Raw genomic sequence first — 25937 nt, forward strand, 5'->3', positions numbered from 1 at the left:
GGTGGAGGCAGTCTTCCCTTTGGCATGCATGTAGAGTAAGATAAAAATTAGTTTGGCCCCAGCATCTGGAACCTCCTTCCTCAGGCATTAATGCTGTGGTCATGACCTCAGATATCCTTTGCCATATACCCTTTCATAGGCAAATGTAGAACAAAACAACTAAATCTAAGGCTGAAAAGTTAGTAACTAAGCTGAAACTAACACATGCCTTGGAGAGCTCACACTGTCTCCACAGTTCAGACCTTTCTCAGGAGCAGTCCTAAAGAATCTCAAGCACACAAAGTATATTCTTAAATATGGTTTAATACTCTTCTCCATTTCTGTACATCACAACACCAAGATTTCGCTGCTTAGGATCTCTCTGTAGAGGCTATAGAGAATGCAAAGGCTACGGTTTTCACCCCCTCTTATTTATGTGTTTGTATGTGTAAGTGTAATACATATCAGTATATATTGATACACACATCAATATATAATGCAATATATATCACTGAAGAACACATTGATTAAAGAAATACAAAAATTTGGCATCATTTCCAAACTTAAATAGTAAAAATAAAAACTACAAAAGGAGCTGCATACCCTAAATGTATCATGTGAAACAAGCATATTCAAAAAATGTAAATTTACATCCAATTTCTCTGGTCTTGTCATATCACATTAGACCCATTTACAATGGCAAAACCCTAAGGTACTGCTGTGAAGAGAGCATGTTTGCTTGCTCTTGGGTGTTCTGCAAACAAACAGCAGAGCCCAAGGCAAAAGCCTGTTGCGGTGAAGCCCCCTCCACCCGCATTGGTAAATACCAAAGAATTGACTTTTCTCACTGGGGGTTGAGACATTAGGTTATACATCGACAGACAGTCATTTGGACCTCAGAGTACAGTGTGAGAACCAGAAGCTTTACATGTAAGACATACTCCCTTCATTCAAGTGAAACAGGATTATTGGAACGATAGGCAGGTCTGCAACCTGGGAACAAGGAGCTGGTTCAGACCAATAAAGCTACAAGTGACTGAGTCAAGTCAGTGAAGAACAGCAGTCAGGCACTGAAGTGTTTAAAGTACCCAATTTGAAAACCAAATGCACCCCACTCCCTATCAGTGTGGGGGTGATACCAATTGACTTTTAAAACCTTTGGTCCTTCAAAGTCCATTTGGTATACTTTTTTCCATCGCTAACACTGGGCACATCCTATACACTTTGTTCACTGTCACCACCTCAGGCACGCCACGACCTTGCATGTCAGCTGGGGTCAAGTCCGATTTACAGCCCAGCTGTGAAGCATAAACTTCAGGTTTCCAGGCCCACTTTTGGATCCAACATAGTTAAGTCCTTGGTGCCAGAAGCTGTGTTCCCATCCCTTCCCGCCCTTGCCCTTCCCACCCCACCTCCCATAATTTCTCCTATGAGAGGTGCTTGTTAAGTCCCATATTTGAAACAGATGATCCAACCCCACCAGGTCAGGGGTTTATAATTACATGCAATCATACATGTCTGTCGTTCCTGTGAAAAACCTTGCAGTCTATTTTTTATAAATCAAAACATTCACATAATCTCATGCCATCCAACACAAGGAAAACACGACCACCTCCCTTTTGCCAAGGACAGACCCAAGCAAAATAAAATATTCCTTAAATTTCTTTGCTTCCACTTAAATTGCATGTTTTAATTTCTCCCAATCCCAGCAATAGCACAGAAGCCCCACATATCCATCCCAAACTGGTTTGTAGTAGGCTAAGATTATGGGAACCTTTGTCAAAGCAATTGATGCTAAGGGCTCCCAAACCCCGGGTGCAAATGCGCCTGCAAAACAGATGGAAGGAAAGAGCACTGGCCCAAATGTTTCATGTGTCAGTTTGACTTTGCAGTGCAATCTGCATTCTTGAAACTGACAGTCTGGAGAGGAGGGGTAGTGTGAGGGAGTGAAGTTGAAATTGCCTCCTATTAGCTCACCCTTTCAACATTAAACAGAGACCAAGAGAGAAATGGTTCCAACATTTCACCACATATATTTCTTCTTATGCAGTCTAAGCTGAGAATGCCATGTAAATGGGTCACTGCGAAATGCAGCAGTTTAATTTTTCTCCAATCAAAATAAGAAACAAACCAGTATGATCTCATTTCTATTAACTTTTGAAGGTTTACAGCAGTTAAAGTATTTTTGCTTCTATGTATGAAGGTTAAAAAAATCTTTTTTTTTTTTTTTCATAAAATACAAGAGCAACCAATTTCACCATCGAGTAAAAGTAAAAACTGGGATTCTCTTAAATTAGTCCAAAGTGGCATTTAGGAACTTAGTTGTAGGCTGCTGCGCTGACACCATGACAAACCAAAGTGTAGGGTTGGGTCTGGTTTTGTTTCGGTTTTCTTTTCAATATCCAATGCTCATGGATTAAGTTCTGGAAATGTTCCAATTGTAAGGCAGGGATCTGTTTGGATTCCACCACGGGTATGCTCCTTGGGTTGGATGCTGGAGGGTGAGGCACGTTTTGCCGGACCCATGTCGACTACCTAGTAGTCATCAAGGTCAAAAAATTCATCGTCTCCTCCTTGGTATTCCATTCCCTGGAAATCTACTCGGTACCGCAAGATACCTGGGGAAACAAAAAAAGTAAATACCTGTGGTTCACATAAAGGGGTGGTTGGGAGTTGACTCTAAGAAGAGAAGCCCGATTTATTTTGCAGGATTATAGAAAGCAAAGGTGATGATTTAAAAAAAAAAAAAAGTTCTAACCAGTGAACCTGCAGCCATATGCTGCCTCAGTCCCCTGCCTCAGTGGATAATGAACATACCTCCCCTGAAGTAACTATTTTGGGATAGTCAGGAAAGGACGAGGCCTGAGACCCTGGCTTTTAGTTTTCTGATTTGCTACTCACCTCCAATTCCACCAAATCCTTTCACAAACTGGGATCCTTCTTGTGACTTATCTGTGACAATTTCCAAAGTAGCTCCAAATTTTTTATAGTTGTTAGCAAACCATTCCAGCAGAGGCATGCTCTCAATCAGCTCATGTTCTTGTCCTGTCTGCAGGGGCAGCCATGAGGTACATAAACAATTAGCGTTCATCAAGTCAGGGACACTTGCTCCCTTGCCCACCAACATTCTCCCCCTCTCATTATGTGTATTTGTGTGAAACTAAGTGAATTCTGATTTCTGGCGACATAATCGCAACAGCACAGAAATTCTGATTACTTCAAACAACATTCCTCCCCATGCTCTAGCCTCTGTAATGGAATGCCAACCTACACTTAGCAGTTATAAAGTGTCTCTAGGAGCACTCATTCAGCAGCTGAGAAGAGACAAGACAGAACTGCTTTTTGGAGCAGCCTCGTAAAAGCCAAAGTCCTTTAACTCAGGATTTGAGGAAGCTACCAATTAAAGGGATCTGTGTTGCGCAGGTGACACTGTAAGCTGTGGGGATGCATTTAGGCCAAACCTACAGAAGGTGCTTCAGTAGAAGAGTTGGTAAAAGTAAGTGAAGAAAGCAGCACAGATTTCACAGTACAGGAAAGGTATAAATCTTCCTCTTTGCTACTTCAAGGATGAACATGTTTAATTACTTTAAAAATAAGGAGCCAGAGTAATCATGATCTGGCCACCTTCCTTGGAATCAGATCAGTATATGGCAGATAAGAGCTGATCACTTTCTGGTACTTCCCACAGCCAACAAGTATGAGGTTTGGTTTCCCAAGGCTGATATTACTTTACACGGCCAATGTTCCAAGGTATGGATTTATATTTCCTTGCATGTATCACCAAACTAAGTAAATAATCACATACCTCTTTGTCTGTAAAATGAGATTTATCCTTCTCTTGTTCTGGAGTTAGATAGAGAATTTTCTCCTCTGTAGTATTGGGGGAAAAAAATGTGTTAACCTGGTTCTCATATACTACAAACAGGTGTTAAGTCCCATGAGATGAGTTAGGTTAGATGAAAGGGATCTTGAACTCATTCTATCAACCTTCTTTTCATAAGCTCATTAGTCACATGCACTGAATGAATCTCTACCAGGTACACTGTTCCTATCATGAGGAAACACCAAAGATATCAGCCACCTTTTCCATGTCTCCACCCCAGGCTTTTTGAAAACATAAGTCAGTAACAAATAATAATCTTATTTTCTAATTCTCCTACCTTCTGTGCCTTGGCAATGAAGAACGTATCTCATTATATCCAGATTTTCATAGACTATTAGAATCTCTACAGCTCCCATTTCTAAAGCCTTTAGTGTATCTTCAACTCCAAAACAGTACTTGCCCGTGTCCTGGCTGATTTCATCAAAGTATCGCCCTGTGGTTAGGGACAGGTCAATAAGAACACATATTAAGGTTTCTTTTGTAGATATAGATCCTCTTACACAAACTCAGAGAGAGAAAAAAGTCAACTTAAAAATGAGTAAGTAGAAGTGCCAAAGGTCAGCAAGAAATCATACCAATAGTTTAGGCTCCAGAAAGTAACTCTCAAGAGCTAACATTTGGGCCAAATACACAACCACTTGGAAATGTGTGTGTTAAATGGAAAACAAAGCCAAACAATGCCCCCATTAAGCTTTAATTCGAGCTCTCCATTCATCACTCTATTACAAAGGATAATTAATATGGGGAAATAAGACTGAAATTTGGTTCCTATTGCCAAAGGGTAAAAACAAACACATTTATTAGACCTCTAACAACTAAAGGAAGATTATAAATAATACCACTGAGAAATATTTTAATAAAGATGCTAAATCTTCCTCTTTTACCTTTTCAGTGTCTTGTTTCATACATACAATCATGTACATATATATATATACATACAAAAAAATTTTAGATTAAGTAAATAAATTGCATTTCACTGATACCTATTAATTTCTTCTCTTGAATGAACTTCACGTTGGAGAGGACTTCAGTAGATAACTCAATAGCTTGGTTGAATCCATTCTCACCACCATAGGATATATCAACTAATTTTAAAACTTTTGATTGCAACCTCTGACAGTTAAAAAAACAAAACAAAACATAAAAACAAATAACAACAACAAAAAACACCACATAATCAGTACTTCAAGACCCATTACCTCTTAATGGCATACAAAACTCAGCAATATGACCAGTGAGGTATACAGAGGAAGAATATGGGAGGAGCCCAATCTATTCATGAGCAAGTCTCAGTGAGCAACAGTGCCAAAATAAACTTCCCCGGACAACCATATTACACATTCTGTTAGACCTTAAAAGGCTAACTCATTAAACACACAAAAAAAGTACCCTGTGAAGGAAAGGAGGAACTACTGGCTCCTGCCATATAAGGTGGTAGAATTTAAATACAGCTTCTCTGTTGAGCCTTCTACCACAATGCTCCTTACTACCCCTCCTCCAGAGGAACACCTTGGGAATGTGTTACGCTGAGCCTATGTTACAAACCAAAAGAGCTTTCTGGATTAAATGCTTTAGACTTAATCAACTGTTATATTACTACCTCCAGGAATAAGTAAGAGAAAGACAGGAAAAACCAGCTCCGGGTTTCTTTGAAGTCAAACTCCATTTTAAAGCTAATTATGGCAACCCACTAAACCAGGTGCTAACATAGGGCCCAGCAAGATCCTTAAAAAAAAAAAAAAAAAAGGGTATTCCAAAAGAGAAAAAGCCCAGAAAGAGATGGGGAAATATTTCCTAATATTTCTAATGATACACATGGAACTTTACCAGCTCAGAGCTAGGTTTTTAACAAGGAATTTAACACTTAAAAGTAAAAAAAAAAAAATAAAAGATGTGCATGTCTCAATACTCAGACAACTCACCTACTCCCACCTAGAAACTTATATAATGGAGCACCTACTTCTCACTTACCTGATCAAACATATCGGATTGACTTAGTTCTGTTTTAAAATCAGCTGATCCAGCTAAAACGAGACCAGCCACATTCACTTTGTCCCCAGAAATAAACAGCTGCACAGCAGTCTCAGCTACTTTCCGAACATAGTTATGTCGCTTTTCCATTCTTAAACGGGCAAAGCGCAAGGCTGACTGACCTCCTCTACCTTTGACACAAAAAAGTGGGAGAGAAAAGGCAATTATTAAGAACTACGAGATGCCTTGTTAATTAAAAACTACATAATCATGCTATTATTCCCCAAGGAAAGGACAAAGAGGAAAATCACTATTCCCTCAACACTATCACTCATTTTTAGAGAGTGTCTACTAATTCTCTAGTCAAAAGAGCCACAGGCACCACTAAGTCATTTCATGATGCTTCTCCCATCATCTGGATTTACTTTCCCCCATATACTATTTCCTCATTGGTAGACACAAAGCAAAGGTGCTCATGTTCTCTTTCTAGATTACCATGTTTCTTTGGGAGATCCACAGTGAATTTGTGCAGGACTTCTCTTGTATTTCCTTGGAGCGTGCCAAAAAGTGCACCACTACCATCTATTACAATGAAACCAAACTTGCTATCGTCTGAAAGTAGTGCTGTAAGAGCCTGAAAAGCAAACACAGGTACCACATAATACATGTCAGAGCTTTGCTAGGATCAAGACAAAATCTGAAAGAATATATACAAGCCCTCTCAACCCACTTATAGAAAGGTTTTTCTCTAGTACCACATCATGGAATAATTTATAGACTTCAGCTATAAATATGTAACTCATATAAATAAAACTGAACATGATGTAGGAGAAAACCAACAATACCAATATACCTTTCTACCAACCTGACATGGACACAGAATACAAACCTAATACAGAGTTACAGGGCTCAAATTATTCCGAGGTCCTTGATTTTAGACTGATAGTGGTCTAGAGAACATAACGTTCAAATTAAAAAATCTAACCTCCAAAAGCTGATTTTTTTTGTTACCATTAATAATCCTAGCATTAAAGGGCAGTATTCACTACAGCAAGTAAGAATATCTTGTAAATCAATTCTAGAGTGGGAGTGCTCATCAAGTACAAAACCCAGAACGGTTTATAAAAAGATCTTCCAGTTTTGAAATGTTTCATTTAACTATGCCTTGAGCATCATTAATGACATCAAGATCTAAAACTCAATAAAACTGAGTTTTGAAAGGTATTATAAGGTGGGGAAAATGCTCCTTCTCGGTTAGCATTATATCCCTGTATTTCTGCTTCCTGAGAGAGCAAATAAAAAATAGTCCTGGGACCCACAGAAATGGGCACAAGTTTCCATGATGCAGTGTAAATATTATAGACTTGGTAGGTGACTAACTGTTAGGTGGCAGCCTCTTAAGAACCAAGAAATTATTACCCTTTCCATTTTAACTAAGGGAGAAAATAATTCCTTCAGGAATTGACTAGAAAGCAGATTAATCATTAAGAATCACTCTTAAACCAAACCATGCTTAATAATTGGCATTAAGACATGAATACTGCCCCTGTTAAAAATTTTACCTTATCGTGATAACCTGTTAGGTAGCTTGATTAATTTACATTTCAACATGCCCACGCATAGGGAATAGACTTATCCCTCATAAGAATGTATAAATATCCTGATTAAATAGGACATAAATTGTGTTGTTCAGTATGCCACATTTGTAACCAGTTAAAGCCAAAATAAAGCTAGCAAGATGAAATGGTACCTTGGAATAGGAGTTAAGGTTTAGAAAAACCAATGAAGCTAACTTAATAAGTAAACTAAAACTAGGTAACACGAGTACCAGGTACTACTTAAATCAACAAGATTCAAATCTGCTTTCATCAAATCAGCTATAGATAAGTGGGAGAGGGTGGCAAAGAGCCTCCCCAATGAAGCTTTTGCCAGAAGGAGGCTGTGACAGCCAAGAGAAAATCAGTCTCTACCAGCTATGCAACCGATCAAGATCCAGCTGGAGCTGAACTTCCTGTCAAGTTAGCAAAATCATCCATTGTAAACTGTGTCGACAAATGTCAGTTCTAATTCCACTGTAGAGGTTCTCCCCTAGGTCGATGAAAGGCAAGAGACTGAACTAGGAGCCAGCTGTGAATTCCTGATTGTTCTACTGTTGACTGATTTAGGTCACTCTAATGAGGTTTCCTTTCCACCCTTAATGTTAATCATATTATGGCAGTTCTGTCACTCAAAAGTTTCATGGGGGAAAAAAAGCTCTTACAGTCCTGCTAGTGAAGATTTTACAATCTGTGAGCTGAAACTAAGAGTGCAAGAAATATAGGCAAGTATCATGGATATATAGGGAGAAATGGAGATCAGGTAGCCAATTATTTTTTTGCTTGTAACTAGTTCTTCAAACCCAGCTTAGCACTTTCCTCAAACATGCTGAACGGTATCATTCAGTGTCACAAAAAAAGTAAACTTTTATTTTTGAAAATAGCCCACTTTATAAAATGGTACAATTATTTAGGAAACAGTCTGGCAATTCCTGAAATGGTTAAACATTGTTATCATATGACCCAGAAATTGCACTCCTAAGTATACCCCCCACACCTCATCCAATGAAAACATATAGGGTTTTCTTCTGGGGTCATGAAAGTATCCTATGCTTGAACTTACCTCTGTATGGAATTTGTTGTCACACAAATACAATGATGTATTAATTGGTTTGAAAGGTTCAAAGTCAATGTTGACCTTTTTTTCCTTTCCTTCTTCTGTTACAATTGTACCACAGTAAACAACCAGGCCATTTGGAGGTACTGCAAAGAACACAAACAATTTCTCTACTTATATCCACACCTAATTTTCCTCAATTAATAAGACATGTTATGTTCCCACAGTCTATCATCCCTGCCCCTTTAAATCATAATTTAAATAAAGCACAAATATCTGTAAATCTCTCAGGCAGAATTCTCTCCTTAATTTGAAAACAACTTCTTGAGATGTTTTAAAAGGGAAGATTTACTCTTTTAAGAACAGTAACTACTACTTAACTTTCAAAAAAAAAAAAAAGACTAAATTTTCCAAGGCCAAAGGGACTGGGTGGAGAATACACAAGTGACCAAAAGTATCATGGCAGCATCAAAGTGGAAAATACAACCAAGACAAACAAAGTAGAGGAAGCATATGATCAAGCTTCAGATTACCTTTGTTATAAAGTTTGAGTCTCTGTTGTACAGATGTAATGGCTCCCAGGACTGAAAGGCGGTTTACTCGTGACTTTATGTTAGATGCAGTTCCAAACTCATCTGCTAACATTTTTGCCACTCGCGAAATCTGGTCTTTGGGAGGAATGATCAATGATATCATGCTTGTGCCATTGCTATGGAAGAAAGAATAACATTAGCAGTTCAAGTACTACATTAGTAAAGAGCTTATTTCATGCTTATCATTAGTAAAGGGTGTTAAGAGTGAGATACCCCTAAAATAGTAGATATAAACCACTCTCAAAGTGGGTGAAAGTAGAAGCTATAATAGTGTAATCAAAGTGTACCAAAACTAGGACTAGTGTTCAGAATATGGTAGGTGCTCAACAATTTGAATGAATATTAGCTATGTAGTAAGTAAAGAAATGAGGCACTTTAGTGGGGAGGATATAGCTCAAGTGGTAGAGTGCGTGCTTAGCATGCAGGAGGTCCTGGGTTCAATCCCCAGTACTCCCTCTAAACATAATCAAGTAAATAAACCTAATTACCTGCCCCCACCCAAAAGAAATAAGGCACTTTATGGGGTGGGTGGCAAACACCTCATCCTCCAAGGACAAACAGAGAAGCTTTGGTAAGGGTGTGACAACAGGCTGGAATTTGACCATAAGTCCACAGCAAAGGCTTGGAATCAATCTAGTGGTTCTTCAGAGGGTGATGCCATCACAGGGCAATGCAACAAGTCTTTCCAAGTCCAGATGAAGTACCAATTTAGTATCTTGTTCTTCCTTTTTAAAATTCCAGACACACCATGTAAATGTATATTCATTAATTTAGTATCCTAAGTACCCTAATAACGGGAAATGAGAGCCTGGGAGCCACACAAATATCCAGTTAGGAAATCTCTGCATATCTGTCTTTCACACTCACACCCTAAATAATTTATCTCTAAATGTATTTTATATATTAATCGCTTCTAAGTTTCATTTAAAAAGAGCAATGCACTGAGAGTCTGATCAACTCTAGGTACCCAAGCAAATTTAAGTTTTCTACAACTAAAAACCAGGTCCAAAGTCTGAACTATGGAAGATGCCACCAAGGCCTTGTCACATGGGAGGTCCCTTCTGAGCAGCCACCAACCTCTCTCTAACCTCAGTACTGATGCCAGCCACATCTTTTTTACCTACATTCTCAAGATCTTTTAGCATCACCAGTTAAGAAATACTTCATTTCAATATTCTTAGTTCTACCTGAAGCAAATGTAAAAACTACATTACCAGAATATACCAATTCATCACTTATAATTAGGGTAATGCAAATCAAAACACAAAACCACTTCATACCCAGTAAGATGGCCACTATTAAAAAAAAAAAAAGTGTTGGCAAGGATGCAGAGATAATGGAACCCATATATACCGCTGGTGATGATGTTAGATGGTATAGTCATTATGGATAACAGCATGGCAGTTCCCCAAATAAGTAAACATAGAATTACCATATAGCAATGGATCTAGCAATTCCATTCTGGATATATACCCAAGAGTGAAAGCTGAGAACCATTAGATACTTGTGTACTAATGCTCATAGCAGCAACAATTATATCAATCAAAACAGTCAAATGTCCACCAATGGATGAATGATTATAATGCGAATGTACTCAACACTACTAAACCATACCCTAAAATTGGTTAAGATGGTAAATTTTATGTTGTATTTTGCCACAAAAAAAGAAAGAAAAAAGAAAACAAAACACACTTATGAAATAGTTCATCTATTGATATGTTTAAAAAATTTTAAAACATATTTCTCTTAAAACAGCAGTTCTCAATTGTAGCTGCACAGTAGAATCATCTGGTGAGTTCATTCTAGGTGGTTCCTTTCACTGAATTCCCTAAGGTGCTTTTCTCATCTCTGACTCTCTTCTTAGTTTAGGAAATGCAAATTCAGTGAATTCTCAATTTTACTGTTTGAAATATTAGATTATCTAGATCAAGTGGACTTGCATAGACATTTCTCCAAGATACAGGATGCGGAGAAACTGAATCCCTTATTCAATGCTGAGAATGTAAAATGGTACAATACTTTGGAAAACAGCCTGGCAGTTCCTCAGGTTAAACAGAGTTACTGTATGACCCAGCCATTCCACTCGCAGGTATATGTTCAAGAGAAATGAAAACATGTGTACACACAAAAACTGGTGTTCACTGAGGCATTATTCATAACAGTAAAGAAGTAGAAAAAACCCTATGTCCACTGATGAATGGATAAACAAAATGTGGTATTATCCATACAATGGAATATTACTCAGCAATAAAAAGGAATAGAGTTGGTACATTATTTACATTGTACCAGTTAAAAGTAGTAACAAAAGATCACACATTGTATAGTTCCACTTATATGTAATGTCCAGAACAGGCAACCCAGAGACAGAGAAAGGAGAGTGACTGCCAAGGAGGTATGGGGGATGGGACTGGGTAACCAGAATGAGGGTTTCTTTTGGGGTTAAAGAAAATGTTTAAAAATTAGATTACAGAACTATGAAAAAAACAGTGAATTGTACACTTAAAAAAGGGAGTAAAAGGGTGTGGAGGGTGTAACTCAAGTGGTAGAGCACATGTTTAGCATGCATGAGGTCCTGGGTTCAGTCCCTAGTACCGCCTCTAAAAAATAAATAAACCTAATTACCGCCCCCTAGAAAAAAGGAGTAACATTTACAATATATAAATTATATCTCAAAGCTGTTACTTAAGTATCTACATAAAAATCAGTACTCCTTTTAAGGTCTCTTGACAGCTTAAGAAAAAATCAAAGTTTTCCTGAGAAATGCTAATATGAGTTTACTAAATTAACAATAAATTCAGTAATAAAACTTAATAATTTAATGTTTAAAAAACTAAATTAGCAATTTTATAGAGAACAAGTAGCATTACGAACACAATCAAATGTGTAACACATATATACACGGGATACCGAAAGCCTCAAATCGGCCCTGACCAGGTCTAATGGCTTTCTTATAATATCTACCATCATAAATTGAGCCACTTTACATTTTGAAGGTAAGAACTGATCTGATACGAGCCAAAGCATGTTAAGAAGTATACTATTTTACAAACTGTTTCTTCTTGATAGCTGAGTCTGCAGGAGAGTTACTTCCTGAGATTCTTATAGATCATGATGCCCTTAAAGGCTGTGACAATTTTAATCATTACAAGTATTAGTGCCATAATGAAATGAGTGAGGGCTTTAGATAAACTGGGAAGACTGCCAGAAGCATTTAAACTTTCCCCTAATCACTGAGCTTGCATAGTAATTTCACATGTCCACCGTCCAGTGGAAGCTGTCAAGAAGAAAAAGATGGATACAGTGTCAAGTCAAATGGGCTTATGTGCCAAGTGACTTATAAGAACGGAAGAGGCACAGTTTGGGGAACAATATCAAAAAGTTGAGAAAACCCCTATATTAGCTTTGTAACTACAGTTGTTTGAAATCTGAAAATGCCTGGAAATATATCTTTATAGAGGAAAATGAACTTCACAAATGTGCACCTTGGTACTAGCATTGGAAAGGGACCTCATTTACAAGAGACCCTGCCCTCTAAAAGTTTTCTCCTAGTGGTAAATTCCATAGGTCCCTTAGCTAGCAAAATTTATAAGCAGACAAACTGGCTACTGAGCCCTTCCACTCTCAAAACAGTTACTCTTAGTTTGTCAGCTAATGTTCTGCCTCGAAAACCAGCACTGTTTCCGTTGACGTTTCTACTCAAAACCTAGAAGGCTGGTTCACAACCTTTGTGATACCTTCCCCAATGTACTACAAGTTGAGTAATGACAGTACATGGTAAAGTATGGTGTGTGCTCTGCTGCCACCCCTTGGAAAGGGGAGCAAATATTCTAGGCAAACCAGAGAATCAAGCACAATTATGTTGTCACCACAAGCACAAGCAAAATGATCATTACAAAAAGGCTGCTTTCAAGATACACTTCATATAAGATAAAGTGTATGCAAACACCATACCTAACCCATAGTTATTTCTTAATCTATATAAATGTATATATAGTCCCATTTAAGTCAGCTAAAATTTCAAAACAGTACTGATAAAGCAGAGTGATTCAGAACAATCCCTTGCTCATGTGCATACATACTTACACTAAGTCAGATATACTGCACTCTAAAATACTTTTCATTTTAAGTTTTAAAGCGTAACCACATAAAAGGAACTTTTGAAAACCAAGGCAAGGTGCCTAGAAATAAAAAATCAGACACACATGCAATTCTACCTATGGCCAAGTTTCAGTTTCTGAAGGAGATGGTAAAAAGAATTCCCAAATGAAACAAACTGGTATCTTTGATTACAAAAAAAGAAGTGTTCTTCACAGTCAGTGAGTGTTCTTTGGATCCTACTTTCAGACAATCAAATATAACAAACTGCTTTACTTCCAATATTTATTTTACTAGGCTTCTGAAGAGGAATTTCCAAAAAAGTTTTTGATAATTCTTTCTGGAGTTCTGTCAAATCCCAGAGACCATGGAGGAGAAAAGGAGTTTGCTCTGGGAGGGGCTGGAAAAACTGGGCAAGTAAATTTAACTTCAAACATGTTCTAGATTGTAGGTGCCACCTGTATGAAAATATACAAGATGGGGAAAAAGATAAGTCAGAACATGGGCTTTACTGGCTTGTATTTGTTTTCAGATGAGCAATTCTCAAAAGAGCTTATTTCTCTACCCTGGGGCATGTGGAATCTTTAGGGACCAAGAGAGTTATTTCTCAAAAGAAAGGCTCAGTTTTAAAAAGCTAATGTGCTCTGATTTACAGAGTAGTTTCCTAGGAGACAGAACTAGTAAAGAGGAAATCAGTAGGAAATGGAACAAGAAGGGGCTCCAAAGATACCAAGAGTGAAGGCACAAAACTCAGGAAGCTAATAGGCACCAAACCCCAAAGGATGGAAAGTTTGAGGCTAAAGAGGATGTTGGTACAAACTGAGTGAACCCAAAATGCCTAAAGGAAATCCTTAAAGCAAGATAATCATGTGGAGGACAAAGCAATGACCTTAAGATAAGCAGCTATTTTCTTTCCACTGCAGATAAGAAGATAAGCATTCACTAAGCAACTTTACTGTATGGCATCAGAGTTGGTCAATCTTACACTCACATCCATGTAACATCCTAGAGAAAGCAAAATAGTTCTCTAAGTAGTAGACACCTAAGAACATAATCTTGTTATAGGAATCCACTTAAAAAAAATGGTTTGAAAGTATAACCTGCCAAAAAAATTTTGGTATATTTCCACCAGCTTGTAGATTTGAAACACTACTTGAAAGTTAGTCTTGGCCTCTTACTCATTTTGAATTTTGACTCATGTTAAAAAAAATTTACCTTTCCCTAGTTTACCTTTGTGCCTCTCCCCACCCAGTCTAGGGGAAACCTTAAGTTTCTGACACCTGACTAGAGATGAGAAAAAAAGGATTAAATGGATGGCTTTTCAAGGCTACATCATAATCTCTGAAGTTTTGTATGTTGGGTTTGATACAAGCAGATTAAAGTTTTTCCAGGGAAGTTTCCAAACAAAATAAGCACTCATTTACCCCCCAGGCAAGCCAATCAAAGTTGCTAGACCAGTTTGTGTAAACACCAAAATAAAACCAAGGAAGCTGAGTATTTCATTTTAAAGTAGAGTGAACAATCCTCATGGTAGAACGAAAAATAAAAGCTCTCAAAAGGAGCTGCTGGCTGTCTTTAATTTTAAGTTTTCACCCACTCCTGCTTTGTCACTATATCCCTTTCCCAAAATCAAAAGCCCCTCATTTAAGAGTCAGTGAATTATGAAGTACACAGCAATGATTCACATGTTGTAAAAACTGGGCAAAACAAGACACAACATACACCGTGCCCTGTAAGGTTTCCAGGGGCCTCTGTTCTCAGATTCCTTCTTGTTCTCATCATTTTAGGGTACTTTCCCTTATCAAAGAAGAGTTCAGCAGTGTTTCCACCCAGAGGACTAACTTCTGAGAAATAAAACAGCTGGGAGACAGAAGGAAGTAGTTGTAAGTAGACTAAATATGGACAGTAACTAAAACTAGACAAAAGAGAATTTAGAGAAACAGCTGACAACTCTGTTCCCCCAATCTCAAAGGAGATTGTGAAAGGAACAGTTTCTCTCCCTAGAATGGGAGGTTACAGCAGTACTACCAATTAATTATCCAATCCAAGGTTTCATGGCCCCTAAACACTATGGACAGGCAAACATCAAGTTGTTTGAATTGTCAAGACTGAAAGGTCTCTAAAGAAAACTCAAGGTAATCAGAACAAAGCCTGGGCCGTGGGGTGTATATGTATGTAACTTTATGGCTCACAGAGTCCCAGCCTTTGATTCAAGATGCCTGCTGAAGCAGACGGACATAAGAACGACAAACAAAAAGAAAATCTAGGCATTCTTTGACCTATAAAGATCTCACCAGTGCTCATCATCATTAACATGCTCCAAGAACACTTTAGAAAGATAGGTAGGAAGAAAATGTGACTCTCATAAGTTTGTCCACTGGCCAATTTGCACAAGAGCCCCAGAACCCTTGGTAAACTTTCTAAAAAATAAAACAAAAAAGTTCGGATAAAAAAGATCTCCCCTTCCTCTATTCTGAATCAGTAGCTCTTACACAAGGAGAGTGAGGGTGGTAGTGACTGTGGGCAAGTGGGTGGGGGTACTAGGCCTTTTTTTTTTTTTTAGAGGAGGTACTGGGGATTGAACCCAGGAACTCATGAATGCTAAGCATGCGCTCTACCACTTGAGTTATACCCTCCCATGGGTTTTCCATTTTTCTTCTTTGACCAAATGAACAAAACTAAACTTTAATTTGAAACTAAAGCGAGTTTTACACAGGTTTAATATGGACAGGTATTAAGAGGGTGGTTATGAGCACAGGTTTTCAACTCAGACAGCTCTGAACTCATGTCCTGTCAGCACAACCTAGGGCAAGTTACACATAAATCCATTTGGGCCTGTTTCTACTTATTTCACAAGGTCATGAGGATTCTATAAGAGAATATATGTCAAATGCTTAGCATGGACAACAAACAGCAAACAGAATGTGCTCACTAAATGGTAGCTAGATGAAACTTGATGGCTCTTTGTGCCCCATCCCCTTGACCTTAATAGTAGAAGTCAAAGAATTAAGGGCCCAGCACAGCTAGGGGGAAAAAAAAAAAAAGAAACAGAAGCAGCACTGGTAGGTGGTACTGAAGTCTTATTTGAATCTGAGTAAGTCCAGAAAGAGAGATGAGTTCACTTTGCGGTGGGTGGTGATCACCTTTACTGAATTACAGGACCTGCCAAATCTTCTAACAGAAGAACCAAACCAAAAACACAGTTCAAAACAATATGGCCGGAACACTAGAATTTGTTTTGTAATTTATCACAAGGGAGAAAGAAATACAGAAATTTACTCTCCTCTAAAACTTCAGACACCAGTGATTTATTCTAAACTACTAAATACCAATTCAAAGTTTGCCAATCTTTCGCGAAGAACTTAATATGTGCCTTGAAATGACTTACTGTCCCTGCTTTAGCTTCACTAAAAAGCTCAAACCATCCCATTAGTCATTTACCATAAAAAACTAACCCTTCTTTTGCCACCTTTAATTTGGTTCATCCCTGCCTTGATCCCCACCCCCATTATTTATGATGCAAGTAGGAGGTAGATGGGGCTGCCTTTTATAAAGAGCTTGTAGAATACCAAACTAAGGGAGGATTGTTTCTCTTCAAAGAGACTAGACAAAGTTACTGGAAACTGGTTTTGTGCGACTGACCTTATGGTTAGATGCCATAACCAGACTGGAAAAGGACCAAGATCTGAACACACTGAGACATTAAAGCAGTCTCTAGCCTAGAGGATATAATAACTCAAGATGTTCCAAAACTTTTCAGCAGAAAGTTTACAAAAGGCTCATTTTAGTGTTCTATCCTCAAAAGCACTAGGATTACTCAACCATCCAAAACAAAAATGTATGTATCTGCTGGAGTATTACTTTTTCTACAATTACAGGAATTTACTTTGTCATAAAAAGAAAACTAAAAACAAAACTCAAAACAAACAAGCAAAAACACTTCACAAAATCAACCCAGTGGAATATTCCACCAGGGATCAGCAGAAGCTGGAAAATTTCTCTAGCATTCTCACATCAATGCAAAGCCAGGAGATATCAATCACAACCAACATTAGGGAGTCACTATCAACCAGTGTTCTACACGGGACCCTATATTTGAGAAAGTCCACTTCTTATCTTTTTTGGCCACTGTGCAAGTACTTTTCAAATAAAACAAAAGCCATAGCCTTCCTGTTAATCTTGCGAATATACAAATGAGCTTCTGGGGAAGGATTTAAGAGTAAGTTATTTTTCTCACCAATGATGCTCATTAAGAACAAACATGTTTAGTGCCCAAGTTCTTCATAGGGTAGATTTGCAAACAGCACGCCTGTTCACTTTCATCTTTGCTCCTGGGTCTCAGCACACCTGCTCCCTCTAGTAAATTGCAAATATCCCTGGACAAGAATCTTCCTTGCAGAAGAGAATGCAAGATTTTTCTATTCAGCAAAAGAAATACGAATCAAAGAGCACAGCCATGTGATATAATAGTTAGGATCATAGGCTTTGGAATCAGAAAAGTGGGAACAGAATCTAATAGTGCCCCTTGTTAGCCTGAGATACTCGGCAAGCTACTTAATCTCTCTTTACTTCAAAATTTCTTCATCCATGAAATGGCAGTAATCGCTTTTCTCACAGAGCTGCTGTGAGCAGCCAAAATGTATTTTATTCAACCCATCTTCACAAAACTAGTTTCATTACTTGATTAAAATACATTTCATCCATGAACCCCTAGCCTTGTCTTTCCTTAGGATCCTCCTTGCTTAAGTAGAGTCATGAAGGCCAGAAGATGCCAGAGAATGGGGTAGCCAAAAACCAAAAAAACTTTTTTTCAATAGAAAGCTAAAAATATCCATAGGTATTAAGGAATTAATGTTTGGGGATCAGTACATTTTCATTGCAAACCACAGTTTATTTAGGTTGAAAGGCAAATTTGTGTTGGGACTGTCTTAAACTTGTTCAAACCAACTTTACCAACAAGGCATATGTGTGAAAATGCTCTGCACTATTTCAATACACTAATAGCTCACCAAATATCACCCAACACAAAGCTTTTGAATCTAATTTTAGGCTAACTGGCTTTTAATCAATAAGGAATTTCAGTTACCATTTCAAAGTTGCAGATGAGTTACAGCCCCACTACACCACTGTATCAAAGATACTGTATCAGCCAAATGATACTAATGCCCAAAGTAACTTTTTTTAACAATACCTGCCTTGCCTAGGAAATCTCCCCACATAGTTATACAATCTTTCAGTTTTTGACAATGCCAAACACCTCATTCAAGACCCAAATCATCTGCTTACACTATACCCCCTTCAACGTGTACTGTGTTATTCTGTACTTACTAATATGGGGCTGGAAATGGCTCATATTACCATGCCAAGGTTCTGTCAGACCATGTTCTCATGCATTACACGTTGCTCCACCAAATGTATAAATGTCCAACCTACAGCAGGTATTTGAAGCTTATAAACTGACTAGTTAATAGTAAAAATGTATTTGTGGGCTTCATTTTCCATATACTTAGATGTGGGTTTGGAGAAAAAAAAATCTAATTCAGAAGGCCACAGACATGGCAAGAAAAAAAGACAATCTTTTGTTTTGACAAGGATCATTCTTCTAAAGGAGACCTTAAATGATCAAATGAAAATGTGAAAACAGAAGAGTACAGGCCCAGTACCCACAAGTTATCTGCATAACAAGAAGCTGTCAGGCATCTGAAAATGTCAAGTCCTCTGAACTAGGTGGGAAAGATGGTGACAGGAGTAAAGAGAAAGAATACACTGGATGAAAGCTACATGTCTGAAAATTGATGTTAAAAAAGATATAAAACAACTTGGAGAATTTAAAAAAGGGACAAAGTGAACATGTAAACACTTTTGAGACAGATTTACATACAAATCAAGTAGATGAAAGAAAAACTTGATTAAAGCACAGAAAGCTTGATCAATCTATCAATGTAAAAGAATCAAGTCTGTTTTCCCCTTTGTAACCACAAGTATAATAATGAAATTATGGCTCTTAAGCTTAATGTTTTGGAAGAGGTGAGAAAAAAAGCATAATCATGCTTTACCTTGATTCACCTGGAGTCAAAGAAAAAGACAATGTTTGAAAAGAGAAAAACAGAAACAGAAAAAGACGTTTTCATTTATAACAGACAGTAAGCAAGGGTTCAAAGTGCGTCCAGTGGCATAAGATAAAGCTGTTATCAGAGGGAACTTCATCATGTTCTCCCAGGACAGTTGCCCCAATGAGAAACCTTATCATTTCCAACCTGTTAGAATCTTGAACTTCCCCTAAATCCTTTCTCCCCTTCACTAAAATAGCAGGCTGCTGAAGAATTAAGAGACACCTACACAGTGTATCCCAGAAGGTCCTACTGAGACCCCTGGAGAACAGGGCTGGATTCAGAAGAAATTTCTGCTGCCCAAGTTCTCAGATGGACAGTTCCATCTGAGTTCCAGCAGTGATTCTAGAGAAGAGGCTTATTTCTCCTCTGACTCCTTAAATAGGGTCTAAAACCATTCAGCCCTGCTGCAAAACTGATATTGTAAGTCTTCTCACAGCTGAACATGTTCCCAGTACTAGGGACCACTATGAGCAAAGCCTCAACTCCAAGCCCAAAGAAAAAGGGCCCTCTGCTAAAAGGGTCCAACTGGCGTATTGTTGGGGGGGGGGGGGACATGAGACAGGACTGGGGACCTACACTGCATTCTGCCTTAAATGGTATTCTAGTTAGGTATTCTTGCTTACCTAGGAATGTGTCCAGAGCAAACCTTCCTTTCCTGGAAGGATAAGTGTATCTGCTATTACAATGAGAAGTCTGTCAAGAGTTGAAATTCAAAGACAGTAATTGTTCATCAGGTTCACAGTGCACGCAACACCATGCCAGAATACAATGGCACTTAGAACTAGTTCTGAGTTGGGGCAGGCAGCCTATGACACTTGGAGTGGCCTGAGGAACACCACTACACACTATCAAATATACCTTTATCTCCTCCTCTTCCTCTCTTTTCTCTCGTCTTATGGCTTAGACCTGTAGGGAGCATCTGTATTTTGACCACTTAGTGAGAAGCTACCAGGACCTCTGTAGTTGTTTGTTCTATAATCCTCCCCTCTCAGGAAACTGAAAAACTATCAAGTATCACTTTAGTTATATAGCCAGCCCTTTAAGGATATGGAGAACTAAAGTAAAAATAAATGTATCAGAAACTCATCACTTTGAGAACATTCCAAGTGTCAGTTAGGTGAATGTTCTGCTAATCAACAATTTTCACTTGGGGAAAGTACCCAAATACATTTTACATACTTTATAATTTATTCAAGTCATATAAACAATCTGTCTATATTACTAGTCTTTTAGATTTTAAACCTATTCAATGACCTCATAAAATTACTAACTTCTAACTCAACATGTGAAGAATTTTATGGAGATTTTGGTCTTTGTCCCCAGCTTTTAGCAAAGATTCTAAAACCCTTAGAACTTTCTGAGATGGGAGTGTTTTGGTTATTCCCAGGGAGTCCCCTAGGAGCACACTTGAGTTTATGCCAATGGAGTGACCTAGGGTGGGGCTCTTAGACTCAAGATGGGGCTAGTCATCAGAAAGATCAAGCTATTCAAGGGTTCAACTTTCAGCTCTATCCACAGATTTTTGGGAAGGGGAAATTGCAGATTAAGCTCTTAAAAAACTCTTGAACAAGATTTAATGAACTTCTGGACTAGTAAACCCAGGTAGCATACCCCAGTTCACAGGGACAGAAGCTTCTGCACTTGGACCTTTTTGGACCTTGCCCTATGTACCATTTCATCTGGCTGTTTGTATCCTTTATAATATCCTTTGTAATAAATCAGTAAACATAAATAGTTCCCCCAAGTTCTTTGGGCCATTCTAACAAATTATCAAACCCAAGGAGGGAGTCACCGGAACACCCAATTTATAGCTTGTCTGACAAGTAGGGGAGGCCTGAATTTGCACTGGCATCACATTTGGGGGCAGTCCTGTGGGACTGAGCCCTTTCTTTACCTTGTGGGATCTACCATTACCTCCAGGTAGTATCAGAATTTAATTAAACTGCAGGACAGCTAGTGTCCACTAAGAATTTGGAGTACTGCCTGGTGTGGGGAAAAACCCCACAAATCTTGTAACAGAACTACTCAGAGTAGAGGAGAAAAATAGCACCTACCACCCCAATTATATATGGGGACAGGAAAGATACTCATGTATATAGCCAGGTAATTTTTTACTTCCTTCAAAGTCAAGGTATCTATAAGTTTTTTTTTTTTTTAATTTAAAGATGCCTAAATTCCACAGAACACTCATGAAGCTTATTATAAACTGCACTGATCGGCAAACATGGGTATCTAAGCCCTCACTGTATCTGAAATTTGCAGGATTCCCTGCTGAAGATAAGTGAAAAGATATTCTAATACCCACAGATACAACTTAGCCCAAATTAACCTTGTCTGTTCCTTGGTCACATTCACCACTGTCCTTGGTTACAACAGGCTTTGGTTATGATTTTATTAACTGAAAACTATAAAGCTTCCAACACTATTTCTGGGACTACCTCTTGCTGGCTCAGAAAACATTAGGAAAAAATAACCTAAATTTCCCCCCTTTTTTCCTATGTATGTTCACCTGATTTAGTCCCTTATTCAAGATACCCACAACCATGGTTTCTATTTACATGGCCCTAGTTCTAGTTTTGGCTTATGTACACATTTGTTCTCATTAAGCCAACTGTGGAGGATATACCAGAAGCAATCATAAACCAGGAAGAACTACCACTAAGCTTTAAAAGTGGGACTTATACACAGCTGGTATTAGCTGGTTATTTTACTAGTATACACAGAAACTAACATTCCACTAGGCTTATATGAAGCTACTGTGTATGTCCCACCCAACTTAAATTCAAATTATATGTGTAACATTCCTTTCAACTCAGAAAATTAAGTATGATGCTGGCTACAAAAAGACTCCTAGCAAGTTCCCCATTTTATCCATTAAGCTCCTATAAATGGTCTTCCATAGACATGATAACATGAAACAGTCTGTTATAGCTCAGATTATAATTTGAGTAAATCCAGCCTTGTATTTTTTTTTTAAACATAAAATATATCCATCGCACAGTTTGGCACACTGGTTCAAATCCTGGGCTTTGCTACATTCCAGCTCTGTGACATTTCAGAAAGCAAGATATTTAATTTCTCAACCTCAGTTTGCCTTTTCTACCAAATGGTGGCAATACTTCTTGGCAGGATTAAGTGAAATAACATACTGCTTACCAAAGAGTCTATATAACATACTAAGTGCTCGGTATATTATTGTGCTTAGAAACTTCACTCTGTACAGATGTACTTAATCAGTGAGTCCATTTTGCAAGTGGTTCCCCTTTAAAGCTATATTACATTGGGGTCGTATATTAAGAGGTAATTACATACTGACTATCTCCATTCCAAAATTACTTATATCCCAACGTACTTAAGAGTTAGTGTTTAAAAACAAAAAACAATCTGACTCCCATTCCTAGAATTGCTGGAGGGGAGGAAGAGGGACATATGTGGAGATCTTCATTTCCAAAACCATTCTATTAATCTATACTAAGTTTTGCTATCTAGTGCTAATAACCATGCTTGAACATAACCTGTTTTCTCCACAACTTGCCCCTTAAACACTGGCACAGATTCATTTTGCCATCCAGTTTGTGCTTAAAGTCCATCACATTTCTCCTAAAAATATTTTATCATTAGATAAAGAAGGAAAAACATTTCTCACTGTACACTATGATAATCTAGTAAGTCTGACTTTAATACAACTCAGTTATGAAAATACAATCTTGCTATTCCCAAAACCAAATTGGTATGTACTGGGAAACTTCTGAGTCAAGCAGAATAAAATTGACTCCCTTACTGATACCTAGAGATGGCCAAGATTTAAAATTTTCATGGGCTCAAGATGCAACCAAATCATGAATAAAAGCCAAGTAGGCAAAGTAGGACATGATTATTAACCACAATGCTTAGAGGAAGACTGCTCCCCAGCTATTTTAGACAACTTAATCTTGTCTAAAACGTTCAAGCTAACTATCACTTGGAAGAAAAGTTGTGTATAAGAACCTCATTTTTAGCATGCTTCAAACTTTACTGAACTTCGCTAAACAAAGGAATAAAGCTTTTCAAAGCTTTAAAGGAGGAGATTAAAAGTTTAAAGTGGCTAGGTAACACGGCTAGGAGCAAATTTAAGAATGAGCTTCCTTCATCAAGCAGCAGAAAGGAATGTTGTTCCTTATTAAGCAGTGTTATCTTCAATGTTATTTCACTCCGACAAGAAGTAAATTACAGTTTGAATTCACATTTTAGACTTCTTCAGAGACTATAATATACTCAAATTCTAATGTGTGAATCTTCCTTGAAATTTAAGTAACAAGAAAACAAATCTAAAGGTCACATCCAACTTTAAACAACAGCAATCTATAAAAGCAATACTCAGTTGAAGGATTCAAACAACAACAGAAGATACTAGTGAAACAAAAGAACCTGGCTAATTCCTGGTAGTGCATCATAATGGGTCATGACCTATATTACCCCTCCTGTACAGTATTCTCATAGTTGGAGAATAATTATTACCAAGTGGCATGGAATCATCTGTGTTCAAGTTCCTGTAAGATTATTAACTAGGCCTGAATATTCTATTTTTAAATTCAAAGAAAAACAAACCTAAGGAATGAAAAATAAGCTGCTACCTTCAATTCACATTAGAGAAAGAGTGAGCAAAAGCCCAAGGGACTGAAGAGGACCAAACTTTCAGAAGTTTCATCCCAAGCAGAAAGGTCACTAATTAAGAACAAAACACAATGGTAAAACCAGTCTGTTAGCCCTGGGCCTTCAATGGAACTAAGCATACCTTATTTCATAAAGTAGTAACGGTTATGAGTTTGATTAATCCTATTATAGCAAATGCACCAATCAAGGAAAAACCTGGGCTGGAAACCAGAATGTCCAATTCCTCTGCTGAAAACAACTTTCAACATGGCCTGGGACAGGCCACTCTGTTATTCTAAAAATGCTCAGACATACAAATATGTAATGTTCCAAATACTTTTTTTTTTTTTTGCCACTTCCTGTGAGTAAAAAGTTTGGGAAAAGAACAAAATAAAGTCATAAAGCGAGAAAACAGGAATATCGCTGACGCATCTTCCCCAAAAGAGTAACTTTTTTTTTTTATTTAAAGAGAGCATATAAAGTCAGTTTTAATCTAGCCTACCCTTTCCACAGTGGACACACCTAATAGCTTATCAAAATTCACACAAGCAGTTTTAAAGCCCACCTAACTCAGTTCTGAATTTCAACAAGCATTAGTACACCAGGCACTTCTATCCCTAGAAATTCCAAAGAGAGGTTAAAACGGACCCTGTTGTTACAGTTCATATCAACGGCCCCATAACCCGGATTTCTCCTGGATATACAGATATAGATCTGCCAAGCAAAACCTCCCCTACTCCCCCACCCTGCACACGTGGGCATTTTCACTTTATAGGTGGGTCCTGTAACAGCTAAAACCAGGAAGCTCCAGGGTAATTAGAGGACTTGGTGGAAGTCATCTTGGGAGAGTTCTAAGACCCACAGAAATCAGAGGAAGTCAGAAAAAGGTTTCCCCTGATCACCTCTCCTTCCTGCCCCATCCAAACTTCACCCACCAGGGTCTCAGAAGCCCGGGAGGGGGAGGCCATTTTAACGAGGCTTGGCTGAGGAACATGAAGGGAGGGGAAGAGAGGAAATCAGGGAAGGGCGATCGGAAAGGAAGGCCGGACCCTTTTCCCCCAGTAGCAGCCGGGTCGGGTGGCAGCACCTGGAGCTCAAAGGAGGAGCTGGATTCAAGCGCCTGGGAAGGGTACAAAAGTAGCAGTGGCCTACCACAAGAGGTCCGAGTGGTCAGAGCCCCGGGAGCGGGGCCCCTTACCCCAAAGAGGGGGAAGTACCCCTTCTTGGGCCAACCGCGTAGACCCTCGCCGCTGGGACGGGGGTACTACCCAGAGGTCCAGAAGGCGGGAGTTGGCTAGTGACTGGTTCTCCTCATCCGGCCATGCGGCGCGGGGGCGGCCATCCTGAGGGGTCCGGGAACCAAGAGGGCACGGGGGGGCCCAGACGCGGCGCTCACCCACGGGCCGCCTCCAAGCTCTTAATGAGCTTCTTGATCTTCCAGATCTCCACGTTCCTGTCGGCAGCACTGGGGTCGTCCGCCATCTTCTCGCCTCCTCCTCCCTAGAGCGGCCCGGCGGGGCCCGGAGACACCAAGACCACAGAGTTAGCGCCGCCGCTGGGGCAGAGAGGCCCCCTTCCTTGCCACCCCCGAGTCCCTCCTCTCCCCGCCCCGCGCGGCCTGCCGCGGTGGTCGCTGGCTTTTCCGTCCCGCTAGCTTACCGAAGGGCCCAGTCCTGGGCGGCAGCGGCTGCTCCTCCCCGGCGGCGGCTCCGCGGCGGCGGCTCTGACGTAGGACACCGGCTCCCTCTCTCCAGGCAGCTGCATGTGTTGCAATCCGCTCACATGGGGCCTGTGACATCACTTCCTCCGCCAGGGGCTGAGTGGAAGTCGGCGGGCGGAAGGGAGGGGGCCTATGAGGAAGAGGGGAAGCTCTGCGCGCACCGTGACTTTCCATTGGCTCTCTGCTCCGTGGCCTACAATGAGCCCGCCGATTGGCCGCAGCTGGGGCCGCGCTGCCTTGTGAGGTAGAAGCCGGGGGCAGGGAAGTACCTCATTTCTTCCGGTCCGGCAAGCCGAGAG

General features: G+C 39.2%; 1 protein-coding gene across 1 annotated transcript; it reads right to left on the reverse strand.

Moving 5' to 3' along the window:
* Nucleotides 1-285: 285 nt before the first annotated feature.
* On the reverse strand, nt 286-25739 carry ETF1 (eukaryotic translation termination factor 1). The gene is made up of 11 exons (XM_032476849.1): nt 25578-25739; nt 25315-25418; nt 9019-9194; nt 8492-8631; nt 6329-6467; nt 5834-6024; nt 4846-4975; nt 4140-4295; nt 3785-3849; nt 2881-3028; nt 286-2597 (listed from the first exon to the last, which is right to left on the reverse strand). Exons 1-11 carry the CDS (start codon nt 25680-25682, stop codon nt 2515-2517), a joined length of 1437 nt encoding a protein of 478 aa, XP_032332740.1. The 5' UTR covers nt 25683-25739; the 3' UTR covers nt 286-2514.
* Between the last annotated feature and the right edge of the window lie 198 nt (nt 25740-25937).

The sequence above is a fragment of the Camelus ferus genome, chromosome 3, assembly GCF_009834535.1.
Source record: "Camelus ferus isolate YT-003-E chromosome 3, BCGSAC_Cfer_1.0, whole genome shotgun sequence".
Lineage (NCBI taxonomy): Eukaryota > Metazoa > Chordata > Mammalia > Artiodactyla > Camelidae > Camelus > Camelus ferus.

Bases quoted from the DNA above. Each gene is read 5' to 3' on its own strand.
- ETF1 (XM_032476849.1), bottom strand. From the start codon at position 25,682: ATGCAGCTGCCTGGAGAGAGGGAGCCGGTGTCCTACGTCAGAGCCGCC. The intron at 4,976-5,833 runs GTAAGTGAGAAG...TTTAACTGTCAG, and splicing joins AATCCGATATGTTTGATCAG to AGGTTGCAATCAAAAGTTTT. The intron at 4,296-4,845 runs GTATCAGTGAAA...CCCTAACCACAG, and splicing joins TCAAGAGAAGAAATTAATAG to GGCGATACTTTGATGAAATC.